The following is a 19,671-nucleotide window of genomic DNA, read 5'->3' on the forward strand; positions in this document are numbered from 1 at the left end:
TGCTGGCTGGATGGATGCAATGGTGGTACCGGGTTATTTTAAATTACCCTGTAATTTACTAACATTTTGTGAAACCGCTCAGAGGAGTTTTTTTATTGCACAGTAGCACTGCAGGAAAGGATATCCCTTTAAATCCCATTAAAACTTTGGGCCACCCTAACACATTTATATACCGTAAAAAAAGAAAAAGAAAAAAAGTAAGATACAATCTTATTTAGAGGAATAGTTCACCCCAAAAAATACAATTTATTGAAAATGTACTCCAAGATGGAGATAATTTAGTTTCTTTGGCAGAACAGATTAGAAGAAATGTAACATTAAATCATTTGCTCACCAAATGATCATCTGCAGTGAATGGGTGCCATCAGAAAAAAATATGTCCAAATATCTAAAAAAAATATAATCTACAAGAATTTTACACATTTTATAAAAAATGCTTGGATTTTTGCCTATCCATAATATTCCTTTCTCCAGTGAATCGTCTCGTCTGAATCAGGAAAGAAATCTGCACAGTCCAAGCTCAATTTACAAGTGAAAACACTACAAAACAGTTCTAAACAGTTCTAAAATAATATGTCCATGGATTCTGATGAGAGTGGAAGAGTTATTATGGATAATGGACTGATATTTTGGACAGAAGTGACAGTTTGACATTAAAATGCCTTAATGATGCATTTGCTTCTAACAAACAAACAGCTATTTGCTTCACAAGATGTTAACTGATAGACTGGATTCGTGGATTACTTATTGTGATGTTTTTATAAGGTGTTTGGACACTTATTCTGACGGCACCCATTCACTGACTAGGATCCAGTGAATTTTTTATTGGTTGGGGCGAACTATTCCTTTAAGGTTTAGTAAACCATATTTTTAATTTTATTATACAAAGCTCAACTTCCATGATTTTTGTAACAAAGCCATGCATGGTGATGGAGACAGGTGTGCCAACAAATAAAATATTGTCTTTTGTCTATTCACATTGATATTCAAAGCAGCAGGTTACCAGAAATATTAGAGGTCTTCGTTGTGTATTTCAACTAACAATTACGAGTCTTAAAAGGAGGAACTTCAAACAAGATGCTATTGTTTTGCTGCACATGCTGCTTTGTGTGTGTCAAAAGTATTGCTCAAAATGAGAAGAAAAAAATCTTGTTCATTTAATGCAGAAGTTACAGTAGCAGTTAGACTAAATGAACAAGAATCACCATAATGTGTTCATTTCTCATTCATTTTGATGTTTAAGAACTAAAAGACACGATGGCAGAACATCTGTTCGATCCGTTTCTTGCCTTGAGGAAACCGCAGCTTAGGCATGAAATGTATTCAAAGGAATTAAACATTCTAGATCGAGTTTAACTATGAACATACATCAAACCTCTTCGTAAAGTCTTTGATTTGATGTTTTCATACTGCCTTGTAATTTGAAATGAGAAGAAGCAACCTTTGAACAAGTTGTAAAATAGCATCTTTCCCTTGTCTTTCACTAAAACAAAGAGAAATGTATTCCCAAGGACGCTACATTCGTTGTTAGTTTAGCAGAAGTTATCACAGGAGAGGAGACCTCCTCAGTTCACTGCAAGGTTAGCAAGTCTCCTCTGGGAGAGACGCTCCATTCTGTTCAAACAGATTTTCCAGACTGAAGATAATGGTGGTGTGCATTCTTTAAACATAACCTTGAGTTGGGGATTTGAGGTCAAATTAATAAAGTTTTATAGGATTCCTTTAGTGCAGGGGGCCTATAGAGGGGTCATCTCAAGAGCTTCCATAATGAAGCACAGTCTGGATTAGAAACCAGTTCATTGTAAATGCAGTTCCTTCAAGTTAATGTACTTGTCACTGCTGTCTAAAGACGTCTGTTTAGAAGTTTTTCTCCACACCATGATGAATATTCAGTAGAATATGGTTCAGTGTTTTGCTTATAGGATTATTTCATAATTTCCTCATGTTGTTTCAAACCCGTTTGACTGTCCATGGAACACAAAAGTAAATGCTTTGCAGAAATTCAAAGCCACTTTTTCATTTACAGTGAATATGAATGAAGACCAGGGGCAGTTAAGCTCCTACCATAACAAAAAGTCCAATAAAAACATCATAAAATAAGATTCACACACTATGTTACAAATCATAGCTTTATTTGAGGGAAACTATATTATTGTTGCTTTGACATTTTTAAGGTACTTTTTGAAGCTTGACAGTCCCTGATCACCATTTACGTTCATTCTAAGGAAAAGAGCAGCATAAACATTTTCCTTAGCATCTGCTTTTGTTTTCTACAGAATGAATGATACGAAAGTAAGAAAAAATGTCAGAATATTAATTTTTGAGTAAAAAAGCCCCCTTTAAATCCATGTGTGAATGGTGACAGACACACTTGCGGAGTATGACAAGCATGAATGGTGCACTCTGGGATCAAGGAGTTCAGAATCAGTCATGTCTCAGACATTGACACTAATGAATAGATTTTGTGAGCTTTGCTTCAGTTTTGGTCCTGAAAGGTCAACTGGGGAATTATTCTTCAGCCAGATACTTTTGAACGGATTTGTGTTTTTTTTTTTTTTGAAAACTGAACATGGAAGAAATGCCATGTGAAGCTTACATCCTGCTTTTGCCTTTGTATTATTACAGGTTCAATCTTTGCCAGTTCGAGCTGACCTTTGTTAGTGTTGCTTTTATTGCTACTCAACAAATACGTAATAAAGACATTATAATAATTTTTATTTATTAGCAATAGCAACCAATAGCATGCACCAATAGCAACATAGTTAATAAGTATAGTGTCTATCTATCATCTGTGCGTCTATGAATTGGTTGAGTGTTTCAGGGACTCACTGACAGTGTTTGAATGAATCACTTCACTGAAGTGAACATTGATTTATTGACTCACTCATAAAGACTTTTCACTTGTTTTGTTTCTTGTATCTTTGAATCAGTGTTTTGAATTAGTTGAATGAATAAGTCCATGACTCACTGGCGTAAAGATGACCTACAGCTTAGTGTGTCCCGTGCTTAAAAGTCCCACCATCAGCTCACAGATTGAAAGCAATTTTAACTAATTCGTAGTGCTTTTCAACTTTAAATATAGTTACAAACACACAAAGTTTACTAATAGGGCAAGAAACTGCTCTTTCTAGACTGCTTTATAGCAGCCGCTTTAAGTTAAGGCACCAGTAATTATAAAACATACACATTATGTCAGCAATACTCATACAACCATGCACATGGACGCCACTTTTCATCAAGTCTGCATATGACAAATTGATAGTTTAACACTAGACACTGCAGACAGGGACATTGAACATCAGGTGACAGTATGAAAGTGAGCGTGCATGAATAGATTTGAGTGACTCTGAATGCCATCCGGAGATTGAGCGTCAAACATTTCCAGCTATACCAGCTGTATTAACTCGTCGTCTCCCTCAACACAATTTGCATAACCATGTGGAATGATAATTGACATTTTCAACATAGCTTCCCTCAAACTGAAGTGATTTTAGCTCTCATTCCAACGCAGCTGTATTAATGTAATCTACCAGGAATGGTTCAACCGTAGTAACATTTTTGATTGAAAAGCTAAAGCGAAAAGTGTTTACCTTGATGACAGTGGCAGCCTCCACTAACACAGTTACTGACTCTGGTAGGATAGAAAAGTCGACAGTTGTCAGAGATTTAGATTTTGAAATGGTATGCTAATATCCTAGTTTTCTGGCCCAAATTGCTTTTGACCTTGAGGTTAAACGTAGACATTTGCAGTGCACATATATAAGTATCTTGCCATTTGATATGAAATTAAGAGATAATGATCAAGATATGATATACCAGAGTGCATTTAGATTTGAGGTGTCATACCAGACTAATACAGTTTGAAATAGTTACATTCTAACATAGCTGGGTTAATACTACTATGATTTAACAGCAACTTATGAGTCACAATTTAGTGACCTGATACTATATTTATTGGTTTAAATATAAACATAAATAAAAAATGTCTAGATACAAGTAAATCGTCACGAGTGCACTACTGAGTGGGAGTGCAACGCAAGGAATGGAGGGATACGAGGAGTACATTAATCCAAAGTTTAATTATAACAAGGGAAATTCATGTAAAAACATTGACAATACCAGACAACAGAACTCAAACTGGGAACACTATTTAAACACAGCAGGATAATGGGAAGATGAGACACACCTGGGATACAATCAAAACAAACGGGGAACACCTGGAATGAAATCCATCGACACAAGGAACAAAAACACATACGAAACACGGGACAGAGTCAAATAAATAAATAAATAAAATTAATTAAAATAAATTAATCTTAACTAATTAACTAACCCCGTTATTTCTCGTCACCCCCAAAGTATTCTCAGTTCCTAAAAACTAATGAATGCATGGATTCTTGGGAAAAGAGTCATGGATATGGAGTCTCGGTACACAAACTTCTTCAAAGTTTATTTTTTACATATTATTATATAGATTCATTGTAAAGGTGGTGGAGTGGATTATCCAATAAGAATCATACACTACATAATATGGGAATGTAAGGGGGAAAACAAATATGTATATGGAATACATTTGGCAAACAAAGTGTTTATCCTCCTGCTGCTTCTAGATCCAACAGGATATGCATTACATCTAATGGGATTATGGCCAGGAAGTTCTGGACATATTAGGAGTGCATCTGGCAGAATGATACCTTTACCCTGCGAAAAGGACAGTCTGAATTGACCGGTAACCTGGATCTGAGGAGGCCCCCAACGTCATCTTACCATTTGAACACAAGAAGAGATATACATATGCATGCATGCATACAGTGAGATACAGAGAAAGGAGAGACTAAAGAAAGTAGAGAGAGAGAGAGAACACAGAAGGGAGGATTGAACGCAAACTCACAGAAATATTCTGGCAGATAAAGTGTAATATATTCTAGCAGAGCACAATGGTAGGGTTCTGGAGGTAAAAACTCCATTGATTTTCTCCATGAGGAAACTGTTTTTTAACAATAACTGATACACCTTTTAAGACAAACCTGTGAGGTTAATAATTGGTGTTATATGCTTTTGTTGAATCCATATATTCACATTAATTCAACTTAAAAATATTTAAATGTGTTTAAAAGCAGATTGGGAAAAACTACAGTACCCATGATGCTGTATTGCAATTTCCACTAATCAGGGAGTCCCAATGAACAAAATGCCCCAAAATAGCTCTTTAGCTCCGCTCACTCTCATCTGTAGATACAATCAAAAACTTTAAATTACTAGTTTTATATTTCCTCCTGTTATTTTATTTGATTATGTCATTTCCATTGCTTCATGGGATTGTACTTCTAAAGCTATTAAATACACAGTCTTGTATACCTTGTCTTTTTTTGTTAGATTTTCATACACATTTTTGTTTCAAATAAAAATTTGCAATGTTGTAATTACTGAAACCAGCCAACCAAATTGGGTGGGCACCATTGCACCCTATATTATAAAATGCATAGTTCCAACTCTGATTAGATTGGATTGGATTTTAAGGGAAAATGTAAAATGACCTAAACACACACCACTTATCATGTATTCTAAATTAATGTGGCAGTTGGTTACACTGCAAATTGTGTTGGCCATTTTGGCACAGAAGAAAACAACATGGGCAGTAATTTGGATTGGCATATGGATAGGTGGATAAACACAGATAGATTGGTAATTCTATGTAATTGCAGCCTGTGCAACTACCATAACTGCAGCACAAGGCAGACATGAGTTAATCAAAAGTGAGTGTTGTGATATCACAAACAGCCAGCGTGACCCGCTTCGTGCCATATCTGTCTCTGCAAGACGACAGTAGATCCACATGTATTCTTTCTTTATGTGGCTTCTTTCAGTTTGCATTCCTTCATGGTGATTTTTATGTCTGTTTATATTAGTGGTGTTCACTGAGCAATATGAACTGCTCCATGTAGAAATTCTCACTGTGCAGGTTTATGGAAGACTTTTTGCTTAGAGCAGAGCATAGCATAAATTTAATTTGTGAATCTTGATGATCCACATTTGAGCATCCATTTACTTGCTGACCCGTTTTAACACTGAATATGCACATGGTGTAAGATCATCACTTGACCTGAACTGAAATGCTTACTATATATACATTCATAACAAAGATGTGAACTCATTGTGACTGATTCACAACAAAAACTGTGTAATGAAACATTCTTTCAACCACCCACCCAGAGCTCTGGAATTGAACACAATTGAGCTTTCTCCAGAAAAACAAAACATAAAAAATAAAAAATAAAATAAACAAAGGATAATTGGCTCATTGTGTCCACGGTGGTGGTAAGAATGGTAGAATGGTTGGATTTTCCACATTTTTACTAAATCAATCGAATCGGGTATTAAGGATCAGTAGCTTAGTTGTTTTCCCTTCTCCCAGAATTGTTATCAAATCAAGAGTATCGTTTTCAACACATTTCACTGAAGCGTGGATTCACACTAGTAATTAGCTAAACTGATCTACAATTTGCTTAGGTCAGCCAGGTTTTAATTAAAAAACAGTTGAAGCAAATTAGCTTCACAAGTACCAGGTAGCATCAGACGAAGATATATAATTTTTAATTAAATCTTATCTTATGCCATTCTTCCACTTGGCATGTTCATCATCATTTTAATTTAACGATCTCTGGTAAAACGGTCAAGTAAAAAAACAAAGACATTTAAACCTTAATCTTCTGCATTTATTTTGCTGGAATGAATCTCCCATCAATGTAAACATAGTTACAAGTGATTAGATAAGGATTAGCTGAAGGCTTTGGCATATGAATATGAGAATGATAATCTGGTATCACCACATATAATATTTGGATTCTGTTCACTGTAATCTCCTAATCATGGATTCTATTTCATGTGAAGATAAAAATTATGATTCTAATGATTAAATGTTGCTGAAAATTTATAATTACATATTGTTTAGTATGTAATACTAATCGGCCTGAAAAAAAAAAAAACATCTTAAGATAGTTTGCTGGATTTAGCTGGTTTGCAAAAGTACGTAGTCTGTTTGCTGGTTTTAGAGGGGTTTTGAAGGGACACTTTCTAACTAGTGGTAGACAGACCAGATAGGTAATAGGTAAAGGTATAAAGATTTGATTTGAAAAAGCACACTAGAATGTTTAGTTCTACTTGTGTGATCATTATAACCTTAAAAATTGTATGTTTCAAAGTAAATAGACAGACAGACTGAAAGAAAGACAGATGAATAATAGCCCAGTTGTCCAAAATAAATAAACATATTTTTTTTACGTGTTTGGAGTAAATATTTCCCCCATTGTCTGTGTTGACCTCAGTGCGTGCAGTATCTATCTGTCTTCTCCGCATGCGTTCACCCTGAGTTCAGCTCTAGTTAGGGAGACACAGGATGGGCAGTCAGTTTCCTCACTTATCCGAGAACAAGAGCACCGCCGACCGCACGCCGAGCGCGTTCTCTCTGTCTCCTGGAGTATTTCTGCATCTTTTCTCAAACAGGCAACCCGTTTCAGCACCTCCGGAGCTGTTCACGTACTGAACATCCTCTCTCAGTTGTGATCAGTTTGTGCGGGTCCAATTAAAGTGAATTTGAAAACGACGAGGCTCAGAACGAGGCTGAAGCATCTTTAAGAGCGCGCGCATCTCTCTGAGAGCACGAGCAACATATGTGCTGCCAAGACTCGGTACAGCACCTCAGTGTGTCCGAGAACGCTTGAAAAAACACCTCACCCGACTTGCTGAAAACTTTCAAGGAATATTTACGAGCATTTTGAAGGGATTTCCTGTCTGTAACACTGAGTAAAACTGATACTTTTGGAGATATTTAGAGGACGGAATACGAAGTGAACGCTGCGTTCCGAGAGGGAATCACATTTACGCTCCTTCAGTTAAACGGTTCTTCGTCGCGGACGGAAGTTTCTGAGTTTTCTGACGGGAAAAATGGGCATAACTGGTTATGTTGAGCTGCAGTGGAAATGCCTGATTGTTGTGGCTCTAAGACTGCTGTTCCTTGTGCCCGCAGGAGTGCCAGCGAGAAGCGGAGAATCTTATTTAAAGGACAACATCACTGTCAGACAAGGAGACAGTGCTGTCTTGAAGTAAGTCATTGGTTATATTAATTTCATTATGGTAACTGTATATATACGTTTTATGGTACGCGCTTTTTCATTTTAAAAGCTTTTTGGGACCGTCCTGCAAACATTCGAATGTTTATTTAATCAATAATGTGGTTAGCAGGTGTCATTTCTTATTGAATCATTTTAGTTTAAAATAAACTCGTGTTAGTTTTAAGTGTTTTTATTTAATTTTTATTGAGCTCTAAATATTATTATTAGCCTAATCTGGCTGCTGTTTGCACATCTCATTTTTCTGCTGGAGTTGTTTTGGGTATCCGTGGTGAGATGCAATCGTCTGGTAATGCAATCAGCATGCAGTCTGGTCTATGTAATCAGCTTTGGTGGCCTATTTAGATAAGTAGTTCATCAACCAATCAAATTTAAGTTCGACTCAGTTCTCTATTCCCTCTCTTTCAGTCATTCTCCCTCTCCCATCTCGCTCATGTCTGATTACCCATTCCCCTTCCCCTCTGTCTCAGTCACACACAAACACACACACGCACACGCACACGCACGCTCATTTGTTGATGCCCACACGCACTTTCAATAACATCATTGTTTCCTTACTTTCCCTCTAATGGTTATTCCGTGAAGTTATATAACTGTGGGCAACAAGGCAGTCGTTTTTCCTGTAGGGGGACTGAGAGTAAAGTATGTCTCTGTTATACCAGATGCAGCGGAGGACGTTTTGTGTAGCATGAGACAGTGGCCTTTGCTTGTGTCCTTTGACGCTTGGCACCAGAATCTCTGTCTAGAAGAATGTTATTTTTGTCTGGAACAAAGCTGCTCAACAAAACTGCTGAGGACGGCAACAGTCCTTCGACCCTTATATCGGAATTTAATGAATGAAAAACCCTCTTTTGAATATAGAGACATTCATGCGCAGAATGCTTTTGCAGAATGCTCGTGTGTGTGTGTGTGTGTGTGTGTGTTCCTAAAAAAAATGTGCATATATCCATGTTTGTGGATGGATGCATGAATGGACAGACAGATAGACGGATAGACAGACAGACATAGAAAAACAGATAGATAGAACTTTATTCTATTCTGTTTCCCCTCCAGCGTTTTTGAAAAAAATTGTCATGCAACCGCCAGCATTTTTTATGATTTTCACTGAAATAACATGGCCTTATATTGTATATTGTATATGGGAATATATTGTTTTATGAATATATGAACATGCAATACATCAAAATAAAGAACAGAGCCTCTACTTTTTAAACGAAAAAAAAAAATAGTTTTTATTCTAGCTTCAATAATTTTATCAACACCTGAACACCTTTTTTTAAGCAGCATTTTAAGCAAAAAGCAGAGAAAATCATGTTTTTATCAAATACTATATCTGGATCATATTCAGTAGGATGATCAAAGCAAAGAGGCAGATCTCTTCCATCAACACCCCCAAAGCTTGCACAGTCTTTTGCCAGTTCCTGGCTCACCATTTCACTCTGTAACATTAGGCAGTGTTAAGGATTAAAAAAGGAAATTATGCCATTCTTTATCGTTACCACCAAAGTTTTCTCAGGCCCCCAAAAGTGTTCATGGCCATGGGAAGAAAAGGCACAACAGACACAGATATAATTTTACCTTCACTTCAAATATTTATTATCTTATACAGGCTATTTAAAAGGAGAGTATAGGAGTGTTTATTCACTTCAACCAATAGAATATAGATTACATATGTGTCGAATATAAGCCAGAAATATGTTATATAAAATAAATATATAATCAAGAAATACTGGAAAATGAGTAATACTTCTGGCGGAGGGCCACTATACCTCACAGCAAAGGACAGACTAAACCCAGTAACCTGGGTCTGGAAAAGCCCCCACCATCTTTCACCATTAGAACCCTAAAAAGTATATGCGCATGCATCTATACATCTATAAGAGAGAGAGAGTTATTTAGAGAGATTTAGGAATTAAGAATGGAGAGAGAGACAGAGAGAGAGAGAGAGAGAGCACAGATGGGAGAAGGGAAAAACACAAGGGGAGAGAAAGAGAGGGCAAGAGTAAGAGAGGGGATTAGGTAGGGCTGCACGATCATAACAAAAATCATAATTGTCGATTATTCCCTTGAAATTGTAATTGCTATTGTTAGTTTTGACTATCCCAATTTACCATTGTTTGATGCAACTGCATGCCATATTTTTTATATGAAAATAAACAAGCTATAATGACTCTGAAAACTTTTTGCTTTTCTATAGTATTAAGCCTCAAATGTGAAATATCAGATTGGTTTCTTCTTTAAATTATAAAAAAGTAAAAATATGAATGTATTACAATGTTATACTAAAACTAAAACAATAGAAAACCCTTAAGATAACACGTAGAAAGAAAAAAAAACTACCCTAACCCTAACGCACACACACACGTATATGAGAAAAATCTGGAAAAGAGGGTACTTTTCTAACAGGCGGTTTTCACTAATTTGCTATTTATAATCGATGATCGTATTGTTATACATGTGCATATGCATGCATACGGGAATGCGGAAATCCATAAATTCAGTGTTTGGCGGGGAAAGAGTTAAAGCTGATATATATATATTTGCTCTCTTACAGTGTTGCAACTAGTTTGAATTTATATATTTATTTTTAATATATCTGTTGAATATATTCTCAGGCTAGATGTGTGGGGTGGGTTCCTGATGTGTGTTTGTGTGTGTGTGTGTGTGTGTGTGTGTGTTTATAAAGCAAATAAGGCCCTCAAGACAGTGTCCCTGTGTGCCTTCAATATATAGTCATATAGTGATTATAGTAGATTCATTCACAAACGCTGATTCATCCAGTTACGAAAAAGTCTTTACAAATAAGACACTGGCTTCTTCATTCAAATTCATTCTTATATACTGAAGTCCATTACTATACAGTATAAACAATATAGCACAGCCTTGAGTGCCTTATTTGCTTTATGTCAAGCCAAGAATGGTGCTATCCATTTGATAATAAAAAAAATGTAATATATAATTTAATTAAAGAATGTGGGGGAAAGAAATGGATAGATTATTTTTAATGCAAAAAATCGTATTTATTAAATAAGTGTGTCTCTTTCACATGCGCATAATTTCTGGTCTTTTAGGCTTTGTCTTGTTGGCAGAAATGTTTGGGGTTGGGCTGAGCTGTAAAAATGCTTATGTTTTCCCTAAATAAACGTGTTGATAATGAAAATAAAATTTATTTTCAGAGGAAACAAAGACTAAAATTTAACAATTGCTAGTATGCAATAAAGTACTTAATAAACGGATATTGTTGCTCCTTCCGACATCAACATCTGAATAACTGTCAATTGTTTATAATAAATGAGCCAAATATTTGTCAAAAGTTACAATAATTTATTGCTGGCTTAAAGATATATTAATTCTGTTGGCATTGTCTGAAAACTTCAAACTTTTCCGTCTCATTTGAATTTGATTTTATGTGCTTTAATATAAAATCATATAATTGCCACAGTGAATGCACGAAGGATGCATGCAGGATCCAAATTGCACAAATAATAATAATAATACAAAAAAAATCACCATTAATAGAAAGAATGAAATAGATGCCGGAAGTGTTGACGTTTGACTTTCTGATCTGTGAACTGTGTTACACTCATGTCTCGCAGACACCAGAGAATCTCCGGACCTCATTTCTTCTCCTTTTTTCCACATGAAGTCCTTCCACTTGAGAATTAAATGTGTCATACCATCTGTCAGCTCATAGATCTGCTTTCCCCCCTCCATCTCTCTTAATTTAGCCCTTCAAATAAACTTTGATTTTCTCGGGTATGTGGCACAATTAGTTTTATGTCTCACACTCTTGATTCTATAGAATCCTGCAGACAATCAGCTTGATTCACAATTGCATTTAGCTTAAAGCAACCCATCTCCTTGACTGTAAGAACATTAAGCAAATGGAAATGCATTCATTTCCATAGTAACATATCTTGTAAGTTCATGGTTGTGTTGGTGCCACAATTTAGAAGTCAGGTTAAATCAGGTGGAAAAGAACATTAAGCATATCTTTAGTCTTTTTTTTTTATTTTTGTATTGATCGCCATGTATTTTACTTTTGATCATGAGCGCAGCTTTTGCATAATGGAGAACTGTTGAGACAAGCTGTCACAAACACAGTCACACTGATGGCAGAGTATAGTCTGCATGCCCCAAATTCTCTGTAGTGCCGATCCAAATGGCGACTGCTGCTGTGTGCCTGTGCACACCTGGAGATGTGTGGTGATTTATCTATCCCCCAAAGAAAAGTCATTTCAGCTCAGCCAAAGCAAATGAAGGGTGGCAGACTTTAGCCAAGCCAGAAGCCATGGTTTCAGCCTGAAAAAAAACAAGACATTTCTAAGGCAGCATTTTTCCTGTTGTGTTTTTTTTTATGGAAAAACGCACAACATTATGGCAGAGTCTGTTCGCTTTAACTGCATGTGAGAGGTTGTCACTTTATGATTTAGGCCTTGAAGCAATGAAAAAATCAACGTTGGTCTTATCGATGTAGTGTGAAGCTGTAAGCTGTTGCATTTTGATAGTGTTTTAAAAATACATAAGCCACCGTAGGTTGATTGACAACGTCTTGAAGTCTACAAATTATTTAAATAGCGACTGAGGTTTCAGTGCATAATTGCCAGCAACACTTCAATTTTCTGTTGTTGTTGTTGTAGTTGGCTTTATGCAACTGATGAATACTGAGTAATTAATAAAAAAATAAAAATAAAAAAAACACACAAGATTATTTATCATCTGGTGGCATAAGACATGGAACAAAAACTAAGAAGTGAAAAGTGCCAACAATGTAGTAGAGACTAGAAAACTATTTGGAGTTTAATTAGAGACTATTTGGCCCTGTTTAATCTCTCTCTCTCTCTCTCACTCTCTCTTAAGCAAAAAGATGGATAGCCTACTTTATCATTTAATTTCATGTGGTGTATAATATCCATGTGTTGTCACAGAGTGGAATATGTGCAATAAAAACAGATTGTTTACTCTGATCTCTCCAGTGTCACATCCCAGCAATTTAATGGTATTTCTAGTTTTTATTTTATAAACAACCAATTATGTTAATTCCCCAGGAAACACTTTTATGGACGCCCGGAATAATGTTAATGCCAGTGTAGGAGTTATTTGTTGGTACTTTATTAAAAGAAAAGAAAAAAAGAGCTGTCAGTCAGAGCGTCCTAATTCAGGAATTCAATATCACTTATTAGTAAACTCATTGATCTTAACCTGCGGTGCCAGGCTAACATGGAAACTTAATTGTTTGTCCTTTCTTATTTGGTTTATTAAACTGCTGGTTTGATTAAATCACACAGAGTAACAAGTACTCAGCACACAAGGAATGTCGCCAACAGAACCAAAAAAAATTGAATAGACACGAAAGTAAGAAAATCGATTATTTATTACCCTTTTATGCTTAAACAATGTCCCTAAGCAGTAAAGCAGTAAAATATTCAGTGCTGATCCATTTAGACTAGCACCACCGATGGCACTCAAAAGGCAGAAAACAAAGCAATACAACATGCTGTTAATTGAACTGAGGGTCCTTCTCTGAAGCAGGCAGGATGATGAAGTCTTAAGTGGACGCCCCTGACCCGACTGTCAGAGTGACAGATGGTTTGAAAGCTTCTCACAATGGTGATCTCCCTTATCAACATTACAGTGCTGGATTTCAGCATAGTTTTTCTAGCAGAAACATGCCACTTTTTTCACACAATTAGCTTGTATTGTCTCAAACTGTATTTTGGCTGTTGTTAATATTATGGAACGGCTCCAGTCAAATCATTACTAGTCTGCCTAATGAATGAATTGGGGAGGAGGTTGTATAAAAGGCAAATATAGATATGTATGCATATAGTATAGAATAGTTTCCATACGTTATACATATGCTTTTAAAATGTATTATTGTTTCAAAAAGGAAAACGTTGATATATAAGTGTTGTTTAATAATTACATTATGCAAGAAACAAATATCATAATGGGAAGGATGTTGTTTCATGTTGGTTTTTGATTGTACTTGCGTGTCATTTTTGTCTGAGTCAGTAATTTAGGGAACAGATACTCTTTATTATGGCACTTGAACTCAAGTATTTTATTCTGTTTGCTGGGTATTTCAAGGACAAGTTCACCCTAGAATAAAAACTCTGCCAACACGTCTTTGTAACCAACATGACTTTCTTTCTTCAGCGAAATAAAAACATTTTTTTTTGACAAAAAATTTAATAAATAAATAAACAAACAAAAAAAGAACTAAAATAACATTCAGTGCACGCATCACTATGGCTGTGAGACTCAACAATCATGTATTTAAAGACAGAGATTCAGTTAACACAACATTACATATGTCTTAGCAGTGCAAATATTGCAATAAACAGTAAAAATAAATAACAGTAAAGCAATATTTCTGAATGATTTATTCCTGCTGCAGTGCATGATGGGAATCGTAGTTCTGCGTCCAGCCCCACAGACACAGTTTAATCATGCATTGCATTAGGCAGTGTGAAATAAGCAAGTATTCCTTATATTCTGCCCTATTCTATTCCAAGTCCACCCACTTGGAAATTTGAGGCATGATATATATTCATGGTTTTCCAGTCATGAATCTCTGGATGAGACAGATATGCAGAGAAAGGATTATTTTAATCAAAACCATACCCGAGTCACAACCATAAGCAGTAAAACTAATATGTAGGTGTGTGTCCTCTTCATATACTATGAATATTTGTCATCAAACACATTTCAAAATGATTTCTTGCTCATTAGATTCATTCAAAGGTCAAGCTGCATGTCAGACATACTGCACACTGTTCACACCCCATGTAGAATACTTATAATTTATACTATTGTTTAATTTTATTTTATTATTTTATTTAGCAGCAGTCAGAATTCGGTATCATTAAACATGTATTCATACAGTTTATAGAGATAATATAGAGACAATCAATAAGTGATGATGCACTCTGCTGTTAAATTATGTATTTTAGCGAGTGTTCTGAAAAGGACTCTATTGTCATGGGTCAATTGATGTTATTCTTTGTGGAGTGCACAGCTCTCATTTGTCTGCCTTGGGGTGCTCATCTTATAAAATTAGCACAGGAGCAAGGGCAGGCCATACTCTCTTTGTAATGCTTCACCGGTCACTGTCTTATGGTTTCAAGTTTAATGTGATGCTTCTAATGATTTCTAATGATGATATATATATATATATATTAAGATTGTTAACATCACTGCTTGGTTTTACAGCAAAATGAATACACAAATAATGATACTACAGTATCATGGTCTTAATAGGAATTCTGCATTTTCAAAAAGTTCGTTTGGACATGAGGATCTTACCTATTCAGATATGTTTTATATATATATATATATATATATATATATATATATATATATATATATATATATATATATATATATATATATATATATATATATATATATATAATGATATGTAAAAATTGATAGCCTGAATGTACTGTAAGTCGCTTTGGATAAAAGCGTCTGCTAAATGCATAAATTTAATTTAATTTTAATTTATATATATAGAAGGTTAATTCTCTAGGGTTTTAGGGACAGTAAATATCTGTATTGATAGATCTGTCTTTCCCCTACCTTTAGATAAAATCCTGAATATATGTGTGTGTATATATATATATATATATATATATATATATATATATATATATATATATATATATATATATATATATATATGAAGTATCATATTTCATATACATCAGGCTCTTGTAGCATTATATATTGAGAATATGGAGTTTACACTCGAAGAGAATAATAAAACACCTCAGTTTTATTCAGAGATAAATATGTAATTTAAAAATAAATTAATAATGCAATATCCTCAAATGCCTGATGTAACATATTTGACACACACACACACCCACACCCACACACACACACACAGACACACACATGTTTGTTTTTGTAAAAAGTGGGGACATCCCATAGGCGTAATGGTTTTTATACTGTACAAACTGTATATTCTATGGCCCTACACCAACCCTACACCTAACCCTAACCCTCACAGGAAACTTTGTTCATTTTTACTTTCTCAAAAAAACTCATTCTGTATGATTTATAAGCGTTTTGAAAAATGGGGACATGGGTTATGTCCTCATAAGTCACCATCTCCTTGTAATACTTGTGTCATACCCATGTCATTATACAGAGTTGTGTCTTGATATTTTACAGACAAATTTCTTTGAAATAAGTTCAAGTCAAGTCAAGTCAAGTCTACTTTATTGTCAATACTTCCACATGTACAGTACATACAAGAGAATTGAAATTGCATTACTCTCAGACCCCCGGTGCATACAGATAACACTAACAGTGTTGCATCAGTTGCTAAGTTGCATCAGACCAGTAAGTGTTCTGGAAATATTACTTACAATATAAAAGTTATTATTACGCTTACTGTGTCTTAAAATAAGTTTTTACAGCAAAAAGACTTTATACTATACTATACTATTATACTAAAAGGCCTGTAACTTGCCAAAATAAAATGAAAATAATGGATTATATATATATATATATATATATATATATATATATATATATATATATATATATATATATATATATATATATATATATAGTTTTTTTTTTTTTGTAAATGGGAAATAATTGTAGCTCTGCTTTTACATTAGGGTTTACTTGTGTTTGGGGGTCATTGGTCTGTTCCATCTTTTGCTGGTTGATATAAATCAAAACCTTAGAGATATCATCTGTGATTTGCGTTTCTCCCTCTCAGGAGCTGATGGTCCAGCCACTGTGATTCACTGTGCTCATTTGTTGCTGAGCAAGTCAAATAAGATATGGCAAGATCAAACTTGCTTCACTAAAACAGCAAACATCTAACATGACTTTCTCCTTTATTCTCTTTTATGAATGATGGATTGCATTGTGGCAGTTTTGATGTCTCTGTACCCTTTCAGATGATTCAGAACATAATGTTGCAGCAGGTATGCTGAAATCTGGTGCTTTGCAGTCATGTTTTGTAATGTGTAAAATAAGCTGAAGTCACAGAGTTTAGAAAAAAATATTTTCTATTTTGTCACTTGCAACGAAAGCATGCTGGAGTAATTTTCACTATAATCATGTAGGATCACATGGTTTGATTTATTTACAGCAATAGTGTAAGTGCAGAGTGCAATACAAGATTTTTTCCTACTTAGCTTTTAACACGGTGCTGATTTACAAATTTAACAACAAAAATTATATTACTATGCTATTGCTTTATCACTTAGTTTCTCATTATATTTTACATTAGAAATTACTCTCAACAGTGTATCCTGGGTGTTTTTTTTTTTTTTTTTTTTAATGAAGCTTTCTCTGCACAGTTTACTGTAAGTGCCTGGAGCATGCTTTAAACCAGCAGATGCACTTTGATGTGAACTGAAGCCTGCGGCCCAGCATTGACCAGTATTGACAGACTGATAGAACAGCGATGCTGTTGAAGGCTTGCTTTGCCTTTAGAGACATTAAAATCATTAACACTTTGATTGTCTCTTAAATATACTGTCTGATATTTTTAATGCAATCCCCTGAAAGTAAAAAGCCTTAAATTGGTATTCATTCGTATTGATTTCATAGCCTACATTAGTAGTCATAGTTTGTAGTCAAAGTTGTGCTGACCTTTCCCAGTTTGGCCTTTTTTTTTTTTTTTTTTTTTTTTTTTTTGCTTCAGTGCATACTTTATATACTGTACAATTAAATAAAATAGATTATGATAATATTAATGTGAAGGGTGCCTTTTTTCTTACTTTTTAATGTTTTTGCTTTGTTTGAAGCCATATTTATCATAGGCATGTCCTGGAGGAAGGAATACAGTATTATTCTCACTGTGCAAAGAATTTTAATATATACTCTATATTAAAATGACATTTTGTGTTTATCCAGATGGCTTAGGATTAGGAAATAAGTGAATAAAGAAATAGAAACAGACATTTTATGTTTTTAATTTGGCTTGAAAACTACAATGCAATGGTTAAACCTCATGTTGTGTTCTGGTCATTTTGATTTAGAGAGGATCCAAAATGTGGTGATAATATAGCTTAATGATAGATATACTAGCAATTTTTAAAAGGCTGATAATTTTTGATCTGGAAAACCAATTTTGGTAAAGGATTTTCAGCACAGCACAGCACAAGGGTTATTACAACTGCATGTATGCTTCATATATTTTGAATGGTACATTGTTATATGTATTCATTCAAGCGTGTATGGATTTGTTTAATAAAAAGTCCCTATCAGTCATGCTTTCAGAGAATCAGGGAAATAATAGCTTTTAAAAAGTGTTACTATATTTCAATAGCCCTCAGACTCTATTTGTCTTAAGTAATCGTGATATGCATACCCACAACACGAGCTGAACATTTTAACGGTTCGCTTCAGCTCATACCTGAAGTTCTGATGAAAGCAGGGAATAGCAAGCCCAGTCTGTGCAGTTATTCAGGCACAGATCCTTCAGACCCTGTCAGATTTACCTGAATCTTGGCCTCCTCTTAATTTTGTCTTTAAGCCCGACTGGATCTCTGATTGACCAGAGGCAACAGAAAGAAAGATAGAGACAGGAAAATACTAACCGCTGGCCCATGTGTCTAAATGTCAGCAGTTGTAGGTGGGCAAAAAAAAAAGAAAAAAAAAAGAATTTGTTTGTTGAAGTGTTTATTTCTTGACATGTAGCAGTAAATGTCTGTGTACCTTTCATAATATGTATTTTTTTCCAACAGCTTATGTACATAAAAGTGATAGTTTACCCAAAGTTTTTTTTTAAGACTGCTGTTATGTCCAAAGAAGAATTTGGTCTATTTCAGTTTTATATATATATATATATATATATATATATATATATATATATATATATATATATATATATATATATATATATATATATATTTTTTTTTTTTTTTTTTTTTTTTGTGTGTGTGTGTGTGCCATTTTTGAGGTTACATGCACTGTTGTTGTGTGAAGAAATAAAGTCAAAAAGATAGTAACGACAGTGGGGCAAATACTGTCACGTGTTTGTTCCTTTTTAGTTCCTGTTTGTCCTTCTTTTGTTCTTCCTGTTCCTATCCCCATTTTGTTCAATTAGATCCAGGTGTTTCTCTTTATTAGTTATCCTCTTCACTTGTCTGCCCCTTGTTATCTGCACTATTTGAGTTTGAGCCCATTCAGTTCTTCTTTGTCTGAAATGATCAATGTCAGACCTTGCAATGTGTGCTTACCTGTTTATAATTAAAAGACTGCATTTGAAAGATCCTTCACTCCATCCTCCTCACAGTAGTGAGCTGTAACAGAATTCTAGACCCACAAAAAAGTAAGAGGTGTCCCTTCACCTCTGTTTTGTTTATAGTCTTTGAAAGACCATTCATTCTTGTGCCCACTCCTTGAAGGTGCCTTCCTGTGCCTGCTCCTCTAGTGCCAGTTCCTCGTAAGCACTTCCCAGTTCCCAAATCCAGCCCAGGGAGGGCTCCTGATCCCCAGTTCAGGCCAGGGAGGGCTTGATTCCCAGTTTGGCCCTGTGATGGCTCCCTTCCACATGCTTAACCCA

At 35.0% G+C, this 19,671-nt stretch overlaps 1 protein-coding gene across 2 annotated transcripts in view; it reads left to right on the forward strand.

The window, feature by feature from the left end:
* The window catches only part of LOC128021109 (opioid-binding protein/cell adhesion molecule-like), a 131,743-nt gene that overhangs the window by 52,881 nt on the left and 59,191 nt on the right, over window positions 1-19,671 (forward strand). The window contains exon 2 of one of the 2 annotated variants that reach the window (XM_052608047.1): window positions 8,027-8,102. In XM_052608047.1, coding sequence (XP_052464007.1) covers window positions 8,027-8,102 — 76 coding nt within the window. Of the gene's footprint in view, window positions 1-7,418; window positions 8,103-19,671 lie in introns of those variants that run through there. The other variant, XM_052608046.1, reaches the window with a different exon arrangement.

This window comes from Carassius gibelio, chromosome A10, assembly GCF_023724105.1.
Source record: "Carassius gibelio isolate Cgi1373 ecotype wild population from Czech Republic chromosome A10, carGib1.2-hapl.c, whole genome shotgun sequence".
Taxonomy (NCBI): Eukaryota; Metazoa; Chordata; class Actinopteri; order Cypriniformes; family Cyprinidae; genus Carassius; species Carassius gibelio.